This window comes from Podarcis raffonei, chromosome 4 (assembly GCF_027172205.1).
Source record: "Podarcis raffonei isolate rPodRaf1 chromosome 4, rPodRaf1.pri, whole genome shotgun sequence".
NCBI lineage: Eukaryota > Metazoa > Chordata > Lepidosauria > Squamata > Lacertidae > Podarcis > Podarcis raffonei.
Genome location: NC_070605.1, coordinates 21,773,991 through 21,788,921, shown reverse-complemented (window position 1 = coordinate 21,788,921; position 14,931 = coordinate 21,773,991). Strand labels below are relative to the sequence as shown.

At 39.6% G+C, this 14,931-nt stretch overlaps 1 protein-coding gene across 3 annotated transcripts in view; it reads right to left on the bottom strand.

Annotated features, from left to right (window-relative positions):
* The window catches only part of DYNC2H1 (dynein cytoplasmic 2 heavy chain 1), a 152,666-nt gene that overhangs the window by 72,191 nt on the left and 65,544 nt on the right, over positions 1-14,931 (bottom strand). For all 3 annotated transcript variants that reach the window (XM_053385713.1, XM_053385711.1, XM_053385712.1), the window contains 13 exons: positions 13,858-14,012; positions 13,569-13,706; positions 12,174-12,287; positions 10,583-10,743; positions 9,850-9,973; positions 9,135-9,256; positions 7,945-8,031; positions 7,298-7,424; positions 5,618-5,759; positions 4,981-5,090; positions 4,232-4,330; positions 3,499-3,622; positions 2,121-2,284 (listed from right to left, as the gene is read on the bottom strand). In XM_053385713.1, the coding sequence (XP_053241688.1) occupies positions 2,121-2,284; positions 3,499-3,622; positions 4,232-4,330; positions 4,981-5,090; positions 5,618-5,759; positions 7,298-7,424; positions 7,945-8,031; positions 9,135-9,256; positions 9,850-9,973; positions 10,583-10,743; positions 12,174-12,287; positions 13,569-13,706; positions 13,858-14,012 (1,667 nt within the window). The remainder of the gene's footprint in view (positions 1-2,120; positions 2,285-3,498; positions 3,623-4,231; positions 4,331-4,980; positions 5,091-5,617; positions 5,760-7,297; positions 7,425-7,944; positions 8,032-9,134; positions 9,257-9,849; positions 9,974-10,582; positions 10,744-12,173; positions 12,288-13,568; positions 13,707-13,857; positions 14,013-14,931) is intronic.

Sequence of the window (14,931 nt, the reverse complement as noted above, 5' to 3'; positions counted from 1 at the left end):
ACATTAATCTCTCTTGAATTTCATCTTGCTGGTTTTGATCCAGTGGTTCAGCCTGTTAATATCCTTTTGTTCTGATTTTCTGATAAAATCAAGATATTTGCTTTTTCAACACTGGTTTGGGTCCAAAAGGTGCTGTTTGAAAGGTATGTTATAATGGACTCTGTGTGTCTTCCTACTTTTGAGCATTAGGAGAAGTCAAATCCACTTGAGTCCATTGCAACACCACAGGATAAAGGCACTTTACTCCCCCAAACTTGCTCCCACTCAATACTATTGATTCCCTTGCCCTTCTCAGATACTGTGCCTATCCTACACTACTCAGAGAGCTCTCCAACCCTGAGGCAGATTTTTGGGTATTGCAGGGGACTACAGTGAGGAAGAGAAGGCACAGAAACTCCTCTGATTTCACCACTCATGGCTCTCCAAATCTAAAACACACTATTCAAGTTTCCAGTGAAAACGAATTGAATGTAATGGTAGCCACTGAAGCTCTGTTGTTTTCTAGATTCATACATGCAAATGTACCAAACACAAAGAGATGTCTGGTTTATAAGTATATTTTGTTTATCATTAACATGAAAAATGTTATTCCGAGACAATGCTTTTCATTCATTGCTTAGCTTATCAGTCAAATAAATAAGCAAATTAATATCCATTGTTAGCACCAACAAGAGCACAATAAAATGAATGAGAGAACATTGTAGCACTATTTACTGCTTCTCCACCATTAGTCTACTCTAAACTGACCTTAAATAATTTTGATTTCTTATATGCATTAGACATATTGCCTTGGCCCACAGCCCTGTGGTTGTTCCAACAGGTTTCTATGTGACTGGGGTGCAACACTCATTTTAACAGAAGAAAAAAGGATATTTTATAGGCAGGGGAACTCTATGTGAATCAGAACCCACAAAAATAATTGGACTGTAAAGACTTTAAGCGTAACTTCCTAGTCCACAAAATCCAACTCAGCCCAGTGATTCAGATGGATTCTCACCCCGTTTTTCAGTATTAAGTACAGTAACTTGCACACATTAAACCTTTGCACATTCAGCTTTGCGTGCATGGGGGAAAAATTAATTAAAAGGGAGTGGAAAGGAGGCAGGGTTCTGGGGAAAATGGCACTGGCAATCCTACTTGCCATTGAACCCCATGTGTTTTTACTCTTCACAATTTTAGCTTTTAGGCACAATCTTCAAAATGTAACCCTCATATAAGCTGCATGTTATTGTATACCTTTCTCACGAGATATTTTCTATTATAATGGAACTTTCTAATCTAACCACTTAAGGACATGTTAACTAAAGTGAGAATATTTTTTTCTCTGTGGAGATTGCCAGCTGTGCAAGAGTGCTAAAAGGGATTAACGCACCATGAGGAATGTTGCAGAAAAATAGCCATTCATTGTGTTTTGATCCAAACACTGCCTGGAGCTTCTTTATTACAATCATGTTGGGAGAAACAGCCTAACAACTGAGGGCCACAAGCTGCTTGGCCCTAAGCAGAGAATGCCATGCTTATACACTGGTACCTCGGGTTACATACGCTTCCGGTTACATACGCTTCAGGTTACAGACTCCGCTAACCCAGAAATAGTATCTCGGGTTAAGAACTTTGCTTCAGGATGAGAACAGAAATCGTGCTCCGGCGGCGCGGCGGCAGCAGGAGGCCCCATTAGCTAAAGTGGTGCTTCAGGTTAAGAACCGTTTCAGGTTAAGAACGGGCCTCCAGAACGAATTAAGTACGTAACCAGAGGTACCAATGTATAGGGAAAAAACCCACTAACATGCTTCCCTATATCAGAGCACAATGTGTTTTTGGCACTAGCTCAAAATATGTTCATCAACGTAAGCACTATCATTGTGGTTACAGAACCACCTGTATGTTCTCAGAATCTTCTCATTTTCTTCATTACCCATCCCATCTCCTTGTCACAAAACAGTGGTTGACCAAAGTTTAGGTACGGCCATTTTTCCTTTACAGGTTTTTGTGATACAAGCATTAATACTGTTCAAAAGGGCCTCTCAGGGAAAGAAATCAGGATCTTCCATGAGTGGTATAAAGCCCCGTGTCTTTAGGTTAAAATGAAGAGTATCATTCCTGGAGATATGAATGCCTACCTGCCCTCTTAAGCCACTCCGTGTTATTGTAAAGTTAACCTCCGTAACAATGGAAGCTGCATCGGGCGGAATGTCAGGATTTGGGTTTCGGGTTGATAGAAACAGGCGGAATTCTTCGTTATAGTCAATTATTTTGTCACCAATTTGTACAACGTATCGAGGACCTGTGGGAAGAAAACATACCAAGATGAACAATTTTTTAAGAAGTGTTACATGCTCAGTATTATCTAATAATTATTATAATAATTAACATAATATCAGCTCCACTGTATTTACAAGAAAGTAAAGTATGCAAGAAAATAGGCAAATGACCCATTCACTATCAATACCTTCTTGCTGTATATCTAGCGGCTGCCTAGTATAACACAGTAGGCTGGACAATCAACCTGTAACCAATTCCTATTACTAATCTACCCAATACAAACCAAAGTATGGTGTACTGATAGACACCATAGTATAAGGCACTATATGTCTTATAATGGAGTACATCTGTGGTATGCTATTGGTAACCTACCACCATATCCTGAACCAGATGCAAAACAGCACAAGTAGTCTTTGTGTACACTGACACAAGAAGATACTGCTTCCTTTCTTGAAAGTAAGTATTCCTGGAACTGATTGGCAATCCAATTATAACAAAAAATAGCAAATAATAATAATCTTAAACTCTGCTTAATTTGACCAACTGAACAAACATGGAATGAATCAGACCCAGGGTGAGTCCTTGCTGTGCTAACTGTGGACCAAAGATGGTCGTAATGAAGTGTCACTTAAGGATAATTGTGCAATTAAGAAAAAATGTCCAGGTGTGAAGAGGTCAGTGTGAACCTTAGTATAATCTATCAGCCGGCAGATTGTTTCAGGTGAAGGACGTGCACTGATTTTACTTATTCACCACATAAATTTCACCTGCTTGTTGTAAAAATGTTGAATCCCAAATAGGATTTGTGGATGCACCAATTCACTGTAAAGTATAAATCATATTTTTATAACAAGCTGTGAAACATTACCAATGCATGATGGTCAAATGCAAAATAATAAAGAACCCATACTCTGTAGCTTGTGAAAAAGTGTCCATCTGCAAAGCAGACAGAGGGGAATTCTGCATGGCTGAATTGTTTCTATTTCCTCAGTTAAACAACATCAGAGTTTATTGTTCCATGTCCAGACCTGGGTGAACTAGAAGCCGGGCGAGAATTTTTAGAGATGATATAATTTTTTAAAATATATTGGATTTTTTAAAAAATCCATGTTAAAAAAAAGTCCATGCAAACAGCACAGTTACTTTTAAACTGATTTGTTCATTTATCTGACTGAGAAGTGGGCGGGAGGGTGGGAGAGTATTGTATTCCTGCCACAATTAAAGTTGGAAATTTACCTTGTGCAACAAGGTCCTTTCTGAGCAATGGATAAAGCACAGGTTCCACTCCATCCATTTCCTGTATAATGAGAGTTTTCCCAAATCGCACAGCCAGCTCAAGAGCGTTAATGAAGTTGGCATCCTGCACAAATAAAATTTTACCACCATTGTTTGATCTACTTCAGTATTAACATATTAAGTCGACGATAGGAAAAATAAATGCATCATCAAGACATTTTTCAGATCCAGTCAAGATGTAAACAAAATACAGTGAAACCATTTTTATCAAGGCTGTATTAAAACATACAGTCCCGGTTTGGAAGCATTGCCAAACGATGGGCTCTTGTGCTCCACATCTCCTCCTCTAGTAACAGAAAAATCTGGTACAGTACTTCGACAAAGCAGCACCTCTGTCACATGCAACATTAGCCACAAGGTGGAGGCGAAGGTGAGCACTGGCCCTTGAAACAGCAGAAGAAGACATTTGGAGCGATATGAATGCCTCTGTCATTTAAATGCCTTTGAACCCAATGAGGAAGAAGTGAAATTGGGTTGCTACAACTCCCACCCCCAAATTGGGAATAAAACACTGCAGATGTAGACAATTCTTTTTCAGATCAGGTATTTGCGTAAGCAGGCTCATCTTTGCAGTTATCAGTGGAGGGAAAATTTATAATTTAAAAATGGTATAAGAGAAAAAAGGGATTGCTTTTCCAAAATTAAAGAACCATCTAAAAGATGCAAATAGGACCTGTTGGTTGACGATTTCCAAGCGTGACTCTTTCAAATGAGTTTTCAGCCATTCAGTAGCTCTGGAAGATGGGTCTATCAAAAATGGGCAAACTTTACTCTGTTAAAAAAAAAGGAGGGGGGAGAAATGTGTTTCAATCATGTTTCTGTTTGAAAGAAACTACACAACTATATAATTTGTATGAAAACACCCCATTAATCATCCTAAAAGGAAGTAATGAAAAGCTGAAAATGTTTGCATTGGATACAGCAATCATAGTATATAAAGAAAAAAAGGTATCACAGGAAGGGGGAGGGAAACAGGAAATAAAATTCCATGTGTAACATTTAACATTGCAGTATCCCTTCTTAGATATTCAACTATTACCAGGATTTCAAATGCAGGGAAAGAAATTTTAAATGCTTAATAGTTCACTTGGGGATACTGGGGGAGACATTGTTTTACTTACTTATTATTTATTAAATTTATATCCCACCCTTCCTCGCAAAGGAGCCCAAGATTTCCTAGATAATCTAATACAGTATTCATGGGATCATGTGTCCACTCTGCAGACGACACTGAGTAGAGGCAGAAAATGATCTAAAAGACTGCACAGACGAGAAAAAGTGACAGACAACCTCATTCTTCACTTGCACCCCCTAGACAGTCAGGTTGTAGCCTTCCCCACTGCACACACTACCTCAGTATGAGAGTACTATCATGCTACATAGACAGTGCCTCCAAAAGAATAAAAAAGCAATACAATTTACCTGTAAAATCACAAGGGCATTTTCTATGGACAGATCATCCGAGGGCAACCCTTCACTTTTCCAAATCAATTGCTCACTCTCTGTGCTCAGGAATCGCATAAGATCAAATTCTAACAAACAGAAGACGCTTCGTTTAATTCCATTAAATTTGCTAGAGCATTTTATGTTTGTATGGCTTCTCACCATTTGGATGACCATCTAGGGCATATTAAATTGTGGTTACCTCCCCATACGTGTGTGTTATTTCATTAAGGGACCCCATAAATAAATAAAATAAATAAATTGATCACTGAGAGCTGGTTGGAGGGACAACCCCTTATATAGAACACATAACTTGCTTTCATTGGATTCTAAAGCACAATTCGCACACAAAAGTCAAAACAGATTATCTGTTTCTAAGCACAGAGTAGCTGATATTATTTTGTTCAAGTTCTATTTGAAGAGGTTTCAGGAGTCCCTCCTCCCCTTCCCTTGATGTAGAGAGGTTCCCCATGACTATGTTTGAATAAAGGAGTTAGAGCTCCGGCTTCCCAGAACAACACTACTGACTAATCAGTGTTCAATAGCGCATAATTATACCTTATAATTCTGATTAATATTTTATTTATTTTCATATCAAAGATATAGCAATACCTACTTTCCAGATTAGCTGATTTTGTCCATGAATCCAAACTTGCTTTTCTTTGATCTTCAGGCGCAGCAGAAAGATAAGTAATGAATGCAGCAGACAGTTGAGCTCTCATTGGCAGTGTGCTCAATTCATCTGCTATCTCTGAAACCTGAAAATAGATTTCCAACACAATATTGTATTTCTTTGTGTACTTAAGTGAATTTTTTTACATGAGTAGAGCAGTCTTATTAAATGATAATATAGCCACACTAGTAACTTTGTCAGCCTTGAATAATTTTCAGGGTCACAAGACAGACAACATGTAGAAATGCATACTGGACCCATCGCACATCTCGTCCACTCCATCTTCACATGCAACGACTTCAGCTTAAATGCCTGTGAAAATGCATGTGCTAAAGCTTTTATAGAAGGAATTTTGTTTTATGTTATCTAGTGAATCTCCAGGGGACGCGGGCAGTGCTGTGGGTTAAACCACAGAACCTAGGACTTGCCGATCAGAAGGTCGGCGGTTCGAATCCCCGCGACAGGGTGAACTCCCATTGCTCGGTCCCTGCTCCTGCCAACCTAGCAGTTCGAAAGCACGTCAAAGGGCAAGTAAATAAATAGGTACCGTTCCGGCGGGAAGGTAAACGGCATTACCGTGTGCTGCTCTGGTTCGCCAGAAGCGGCTTAAGTCATGCTGGCCACATGACCCAGAAGCTGTACGCCGGCTCCCTCGGCCAATAAAGCGAGATGAGCACCGCAACCCCAGAGTCGGCCACGACTGGACCTAATGGTCAGGGGTCCCTTTACCTTTACCTAGTGAATCTCCACTGAGCACAGAACATCACTGGGGATTGGGAAAAGCATGGTAGATAACTGTGTGAGCTGAATCTTGTGTTAGACGAGTTCCAAGTAATTGTAAAATGAGAGAACTGTGCTACCAAAACCTTTGAAAATAGCCCCAAAACTGAGGTAAAGTGGTACCATTGGATACTGTAGATGAAGTGAAGGTCCTTTCTATGGAATAGGGGAAATGGAAAATAAAAGTATGCCTCTCAAAGTCAGTTCAGGGCCTTTAAATAGTTTTTAATACTTAAGGCAATCAAACCTAGCATAGAGATGGGCCTCAGCCTGTAGTGTCACAACAGAAGACAAGAAATACATTGTTCATGTTGCCTGCTATTGAAGGCACCTATTGCCTTCATTAGAAGAGGGGTGTGTGAAATGAAACTATGCTTATTCAACAGTAAGGAACCCCAGATTAATTGCTAAGAAACCAAAATCAGAAGAACTAAAATTGAAAGTAAGAGGTGAATGCCAAGCAATATGCAACAGTAAAACAATTCCACACAATTACTCTACTGTAGAACTTCATACGGTACAGAATAAAAATTAAAATAATAAAAAATTGTCCAGTAGCACCTTATAGACGAAGTAAGTTTGTTCTGGTATAAGCTTTCGTGTGCATGCACACTTCTTCAGATACATACGAAAAGCATACACATGAAAGCTTATACCAGAACTTTTTCAACACTGAACTTTTTAAAATTTTATTTATTTTTTATTTTGACTGCTTCAGACCAACACGGCTATCTACGTGAATCTAGAATACTGTACACAGATATTTAAGCTTTCTGAAAATAAAACACTGACTTAAGTTTGAAGAAGAAAAGGCATATTTTTATTGAAGCTTTAGCAACCAACCTGTGAGTTCCATCTCTTATGCTCCCTATCAAGTTGTTTGATCAATATTTCTGCAGCTTTCACTGTCTCTTGTGCTTTAGCAACTTCTGCTTCAAGCTTAGCTGCCTCACTTGTTCTGGCCTGGAACCTGTGGACCAACTGAACTGTTAAGACTTAAGGAACAAAAGAACGCGTTTCGACATAAAGCCTTTTTTAATTTCAAAAGGATAGCAATGGTCACTTTTTGTAAAACATTTCAAGGCAATTTAACAATGAAAAAACATCAACAAGAACATACATAATAATTTAAATCCGATACAGATACGGACAGGTGGAGAAATTTCCACTTAAAAGGCCTATTGGAAAACAAAAGTCTTCAACGGGTGCTGAAAAGATAAAAGATAGGACCTGTCTGGTATGTAACAGCAGAGATTTGAAAGAGTAGGTGCCACTACACTAAATGCCTGATTACTACATCTTCTGGAGGAATCCTGATGGAATTGTGCCAGCAGGAGGACCTCTTCTATAGATTGCTTTGTTTCGTTAAGATATATATTTGGTGAGATTATCTTTTAGGTATCCTTGTCCCACTCTGTACACAAGTACCAATAGATGGGACATAATTAAAAGTTCTAATGAACTAAAGAGTTTGGATGAAAAATACATACCTATCTCTTAATTCTGCAACCCTTTCACCAACTGAATTAACCATATCTTCTAGCTTCTTTTTTCTGTCTTCTGTTTTCCTAAGATTACTGAAATATATTAAGAATAATAATTGAGATCCTTACCAATCAACACACACACACACACACACACACACGTGTAGGCACCTTTCAAAGATGGATGTTTCCAATGTTTGGGATCTGTAGCATATGGATTTAACCCTGCTGTGTGGGAATCTCTTGGGCTGCAGATGGCATATGCCACACAGACAAAAAGGAAGGAACCCTCAAGTCCTGGTTTTCTCCACCTGCATCAACCTCTACCTCGGTGGCAATACTAGGCCTGAGAGATCTCAACATGGCAGCAAAACTCCCCAGTGAAGCTAACAGGTGGTTGGCCAGAAAGATGCAGGCAAAGAAGGTGAGACCAAGGCCATGGCAGGACTAGTCACCCAAATTAAGAAAGAATTAGCATAAGACTGGACAAAGGCTTTAGGTCACAGCGGTTCTCAACCTGTGGGTCCCCAGATGTTGTTGGACTACAACTCCCATCATCCCTGAGCTCTGGCCTTGCTAGCTAGGGGTGATGGGAGTTGTAGTTCAACAACATCATTAAGAAAGGCTGCTTTAGGAGAAGACATCTTCCAACCAACTAGCCTCCAATCCACTTCTTCTCCTTCCCCCTCTTCCTTTCTTATCTAGGGAACTCAAACCATGCCAGCTCACAATAAATCTAATGGGCCCATGACACTATGCAAGCTTACTTGAAAGTAAGTTTCAGAATGACACTTGCAGTATGCACAGAATTTCAGCCTTGGACTAATGAGATACCTATTATATCAAATTGGATTAATACGTTAACGAAATATTTTCCTAGTGCCAACAACTGTTGGTATAGAGAGTGACAACAACCAGTGCAAAAAGAATGTTTGATTCCAAACTGTATTTCATAGGGATGCTGAATTTATTTTTCAGACTTGAGTCAAACTCTTCTTCCATCAGATTAGTCCCATGCTTCAAATGTAAAACTAAACCAAACCATGCCTTGATCCCAGGTTAACGCAGCAGGACGACCAGGGAAAGAGAACTGTGGCCGTGATCTTCACTTCAGGAACCCAAACATTGGTTTCATATTACTGTCATATTACTGTCGAGGAATTAAAAGCAACTCTAAAAAAATGTGCATTACTTACGCTTCAAGGCCTGCCTGTTCAGTTTCCAGAGGTTGAATTCGTTCCAGGACATAAGAATATTGAACATTGGCTTTAACCCATGCAGCTAAGGGTGCTGCTGCAGTACTGGCCCTTTTAGCATTCTAAAATATTGAAAAATACTCATATTATTGTGAGAAGGCATGCATCCATTTTAACTGTTTAAATACACTTCTATACTGTAAATATAATGCTTCCATCCCCATACATAAAATAAGCAATACAGAATCACTGGAAATTGTATCCTGCATTAAACCAACAACATGATTAACTTACAAAGCAGCACTGTCATTTCAATGTATAAAAATAAATAAGTTTTTTCCCCTTTCCCACCATTTCTGTAAGGTTGGATGATGAGTGATTCCAAAATGTAATTCATTTAATCAGTATTTATTATTTCATTTTATAGTTCTTTTTTACTAGCTCTTTATTCTGCCTTCCAATGTACTAAACCACAAAAATGTTTACAGCTTCAAACTGTGTTACAATATATTTAAAATTAAATTGAAAATTGAGTAGTCAAGCATAACACTACAGAATAATTTTATGTGTGTCTTCTGTGAAGTAAGTGTTGCTTAGTTCAATGGAATTTACTCTCAGGGAAGTGTGTATAGGATTGCAATTTGAAGTAGAAGAAGCAAATAACCAGTTGCAAAAGCACACTGTCATAAAATTGTTAAGTACACAAAGAAATTACCTTTGGATCAAAAGATCCCTTATTTTTAGCTAGAAGTTCTTCCACACTCTCACGGATTTCCTTTGGAATATTTCGAGCATCAAAGGTTGCAATATCTTCCCTCACACCTCTTTTGGCAAGAAAACTGCAAAATATATTAAATGACTGAATACAAAGGCAGAAATGGGCACTTCATAACAGGTATTGCTATGGTCTTTCTTTGGTATTCAGAACAAAATACATAATCCTTGGAAAAGATATACAACCAAGTTGTTTTTCTTAATGATATTTCCCCCCCGCCCCTGGATTTTATTCCTAGGAGAGGTAGGTAAGCAAGCAAGGTGTCAGAGCAGCAGCAAACAGCATGACAGCTTTTACCTGGTCTCCCAATATCTAATCACTGCTGCTTCCTGGGGGGAGAGGGGGCAGGGAGGTAAGTGTGGTGCAAATGCACCAGCAGGGCCAGTCTAGCACTCCTGCCAATGTGTTTGCATTCGAACGACTTCCCCAACCCCTCTGTCCCCATAAGCAGCAGCAACTCAGCTGTTGGGAGGTCAGCTAAATGCCACCACCCTACAACACCATCTGCTAAGGCAGGACTATTCCCAATCCTGATGACTTGGGTTTCAATATTTTTATTGTGATTTTATTAATGTGTATTCATTGACATCACTTGTAAGCAACCTTGGAAGGATTTCTGTCCTGAGAGGCATACTACATATAATGAAAGAAATAAATAAAATCTTCAATTTACCTCTTCATGCTCACCCATGATGTATCAAAGATGCCCATCAACCGTAAGACACCCTCTAGTATATCTCTAATTATGTCTGGTGGCATACGCAGGGAGCGGATTTCTGACAGAGATTCTGGTTTGATATTTCCAACGGCTAGCTTAGCTTCATTAACCAGCGGCTAAAACAAGAAAAATAGGGAAATTACCAAAGTTGATTAGTTTTAACAAAACTTTAACTTCACCTTTTTAATTGCAGCTACAATGTCTCAAGAATCTCATAGCTTAATTAAAAGCAGGTGGCAATAAGTGGGAAATATTAATTTAGGTCTTATGGTCACTGTTTATGAAAAATGGATGAGAGGGGATTGGGAAGGGGGTGCAATAATAAGCAATACTCCCTCTCCTGTCCAATTTTCCCACTGTGACCACTGACAAACCTTTCCACATTCTGCTATGCTCCCAACCCGACCCCTTGGTCTCCTGCTTATTAAGTGTGCTCTTTCTGCTCCTCATTTCACTGCCACAAACATGGCTAGTTTCTTCACTCCTTGTCGGGTGTGAAGCTATTGGCTCATGCTGGGGCCAGAATTTGCATAGTCCCACAATATAGCTGAAGGGCTATAAAAAGTACCAAAAAGGAAAATAACTAGACTGGGACCAGAACACTAGAAAATAAGGAGACTGCTAAGAGAAAGCAAAGATGATGAAGAAAAGATAATGGAAAGGAGAAGTGATAGCCAGTGATAGCCATGTTCAAATATATAAAAGGATGTCACATAGAGGAGGGAGAAAGGTTGTTTTCTGCTGCTCCAGAGAAGCGGACACGGAGCAATGGATCCAAACTACAAGAAAGAAGATTCCACCTAAACATTAGGAAGAACTTCCTGACAGTAAGAGCTGTTTGACAGTGGAATTTGCTGCCAAGGAGTGTGGTGGAGTCTCCTTCTTTGGAGGTCTTTAAGCAAAGGCTTGACACCCATATGTCAGGAGTGCTCTGATGGTGTTTCCTGCTTGGCAGGGGGTTGGACTCGATGGCCCTTGTGGTCTCTTCCAACTCTATGATTCTATTCTATGATTCTAAGTAAGGAGTCAGTGAGGAGCCACAGCTATGTACCTTCCAGGCAGAGAACTGAGAGCACGTCACATGACAGGAGACCCCCTCAAAAAGTGATGAGAAGCAACATGATACTAGCCTGAGAGAGGCTTCTTACCCCAATACTCATCTCTTCCTAACTTCCTGCCCCTCCAATCACTCCAAGTCTTGCTGCTCCGTCAGAAAGAAAATAATCCTACTCCCATTAATTTAATGGCCTATCCAGCCATGCCATGGAGATTATCTCCACAGGGACCAAAGTTAGCTTTAAGAAGCTAACATGAAAATAAATGGAGATGCTCACATCCTTTTGTTTTTACTCTAGCCAACATTCAAAGCCATTATGCACTCAAGCATGTCTTTTTCAGTACTTGTCCCCTTAAAATATACATAACTCATTCTTGATTGCACATCAAGAAAATAATGGAGCACAAATAAAAGCTCCATGAAGCTCCATTATGTTCTTTGTGTTTTATAAACCAGGATCTAAAGCCAATAAAGTTCCATTGTTATTACCTGAACCTCTCTCAGTTCATCCTCAATTATCGTTTTTCTTTCTTCAATTTTTACAACTTCTTGCGCTATTTTTTGTTTTATTTTCTCCATTTCTGATTTCTGTTCACTTGCATCCTATAAGAAAATAGGTATTATCCACAGCAGCTAAGAACATGGGTCCCCCCCCCCCCCGTTTCTTGGGTTTGAATACTGCACCACAACATGAGGACTTTTACCCTTTATGGTGATTTTGTACTAGTGCACAGATCACTCTGGTGCACTGATGCAGAGGTTCACAGGATCAGATAAAAACCGTGCTTCACCTGGCCTTAAGACTCAACCCAGCCCTTATTATAGCACAGCAGCAGTCACCCACAGTTAGGTTGCACACTCTCTCTCTATAAATATATATACTGATTGATTGATTGATTGATTGACTGATTGACTGGATTTATATACCGCCCTATACCTGGAGGTCTCCGGGCAGTTCACAGAATAAAATCAAAATATAAAACCTCCTATATTTCAAGACAACAGATCTAATATTCAGAAGTCCTACAGTCCTAAGAACAATTTTATATTAGACCCAACATGTTAAATCTTGCAATGTTGACAATGGCAAGAAATTTTGCCAACGTTTTTCTCTGTCAATGGTAGCTTCTGCAGAAATCTCTTATCAGTTTCTGCTTCATGCTATTCTCTTCCTACCACCTTATCTTTATTTTTATTTATTTCAAGATATCCATGCAGACTTTTCAACAGTAGTGGACATCGAGGTAGAACGACTTCTCAATAACGTATTGGGAGGAAGAGAGCAGGCAGGCAGGTCATTGCGTGCATACACATCTGTGAAACCAATCTGGCACTCTTGCCAGTGTGTTTGCACCCTCCCCATCCTTTCCCTTCCTGATAAGAGCAGTAGCTCATCTGTCTGGAGGTTAAGTGAGCAATGCCACCCCAGCACATGTCCACTGCTGTTTTTAGAAGGAAAGCACTCTCAGTGCAGCTTGCATTAAACACTTGTCAAATATACAAGAAAATTAAACCAGCAGTTAAAACACTGCAAAAAGCAGCAGAGTACTCTTATGAAATTAAAGGGAGTAATTTACAATCGACATGTTTAAAACCAGCAATATAAGCCTTTAAAAAGTTCAAAACAGCACCATCATTAAAAGAGGCTTGGAATAAATGGGTTTTCAAGGCTCATTTAAAAGCCAGCACTGAAGGATCTGTTCCCCTCTCTCCAGAGAATTCACCTTTCTTTACTAACTGTGCTCTTTTTCTGCACCTTTCTATGCCTTGTTGATTACTTCATTTAATCTTTTTGAGCATATTTACCAGCATGCTATCAACTGGACAGTATCCATTCTCAACCTTCCTGTAATGCATTTGCAACTTTATGTTTATACACATTACCTGCATAGAAACAGTAATTTCTTGGAGCGCAGCATCAGCTTCACCTTGCTTCATTTTCAGCAATATACTTTGTTCTTCAGCTTTCCTGTTCAATTCATCAACAAGAGCTTTTGCTTCATTCAGTTTAGCTACTCCAGCCTAATTGACAAGTGGAGAGTGAATAAATGTCATTTAGATAGTAAGAAATATACAGAAACAATACCTCCTTTATTTGGACAAAAAAAATCCAAGACAAACAGATTGTTTTGGAAAGATAATGTAAATCTAAAGTAACCTATGTCTTATATACCTGCAAATGGCTTTGCCTTTTTATCAGCTCTGCTCTTTTGCCATTATGGATGGCACGATACATATGCAGGAAAGTCAAGTATCTTCTGGGCGTAGCTCCATAGGGTTTACATGAGTCATGGATCATCAAAAATGACTTCAGGAACTCAGAATCACCTATGAAACATGTTTAGAAAATCAGCATTTATATGTAGGCAAAGAATATACAAACACAACTATAACAAAAAACCAAATTATTTGAAGCATGGCAGAAAAGGAACTGTTGTTCTCATCTAAAAGGTGTTTCTCCTTCAATGATTTGAAGCGGACACGGAGCAATGGATCCAAACTACAAGAAAGAAGATTCCACCTAAACATTAGGAAGAACTTCCTGACAGTAAGAGCTGTTCGACAGTGGAATTTGCTGCCAAGGAGTGTGGTGGAGTCTCCTTCTTTGGAGGTCTTTAAGCAGAGGCTTGACAACCATATGTCAGGAGTGCTCTGATGGTGTTTCCTGCTTGGCAGGGGGTTGGACCCGATGGCCCTTGTGGTCTCTTCCAACTCTATGATTCTATGATTCTAAGCTCTCAAGCGGGAATGAGTTCCACCTGGTGCTCAAAGGCAGAACACACAGTAGTTTTGAGGAAGAAGGTGGCTCTCCTCTCCCCTCAGGAGCCAAGTCAAGTTACAGACAAATAACACAACAATGCCTTTTATTTCTTTCAAAATGTCTGTGTTTAACCTGAAAAGCCTGAGGGGTATGGGGTGGTAATGCAGTCAACAGCTTGACAAGGCAAGAAAGAAAAACTTGGGCAATCCTCCTCAAAAGAACCTTGAGGGGACTCAAATAGCCTGGGTTGAGTGAGGTATATTACATCCTCTGTGTCATCAGAGCTGTTCCTCCATGTGCCTCTCATCTGCCAATCAATTGAGGAGAGTAATCCCACCCCCCAGTAGGCCCAGGCTTCTTTTCAACAAGCTGCTGTATAGTGTACAACATGAGCAACCTCAGCCCTGCCTGAGACCTATATGGCAATGGACACTGATAGCAAACAAAGGTTAGTACAGTCGTACCTTGGTTGACAAACGCCTTAGC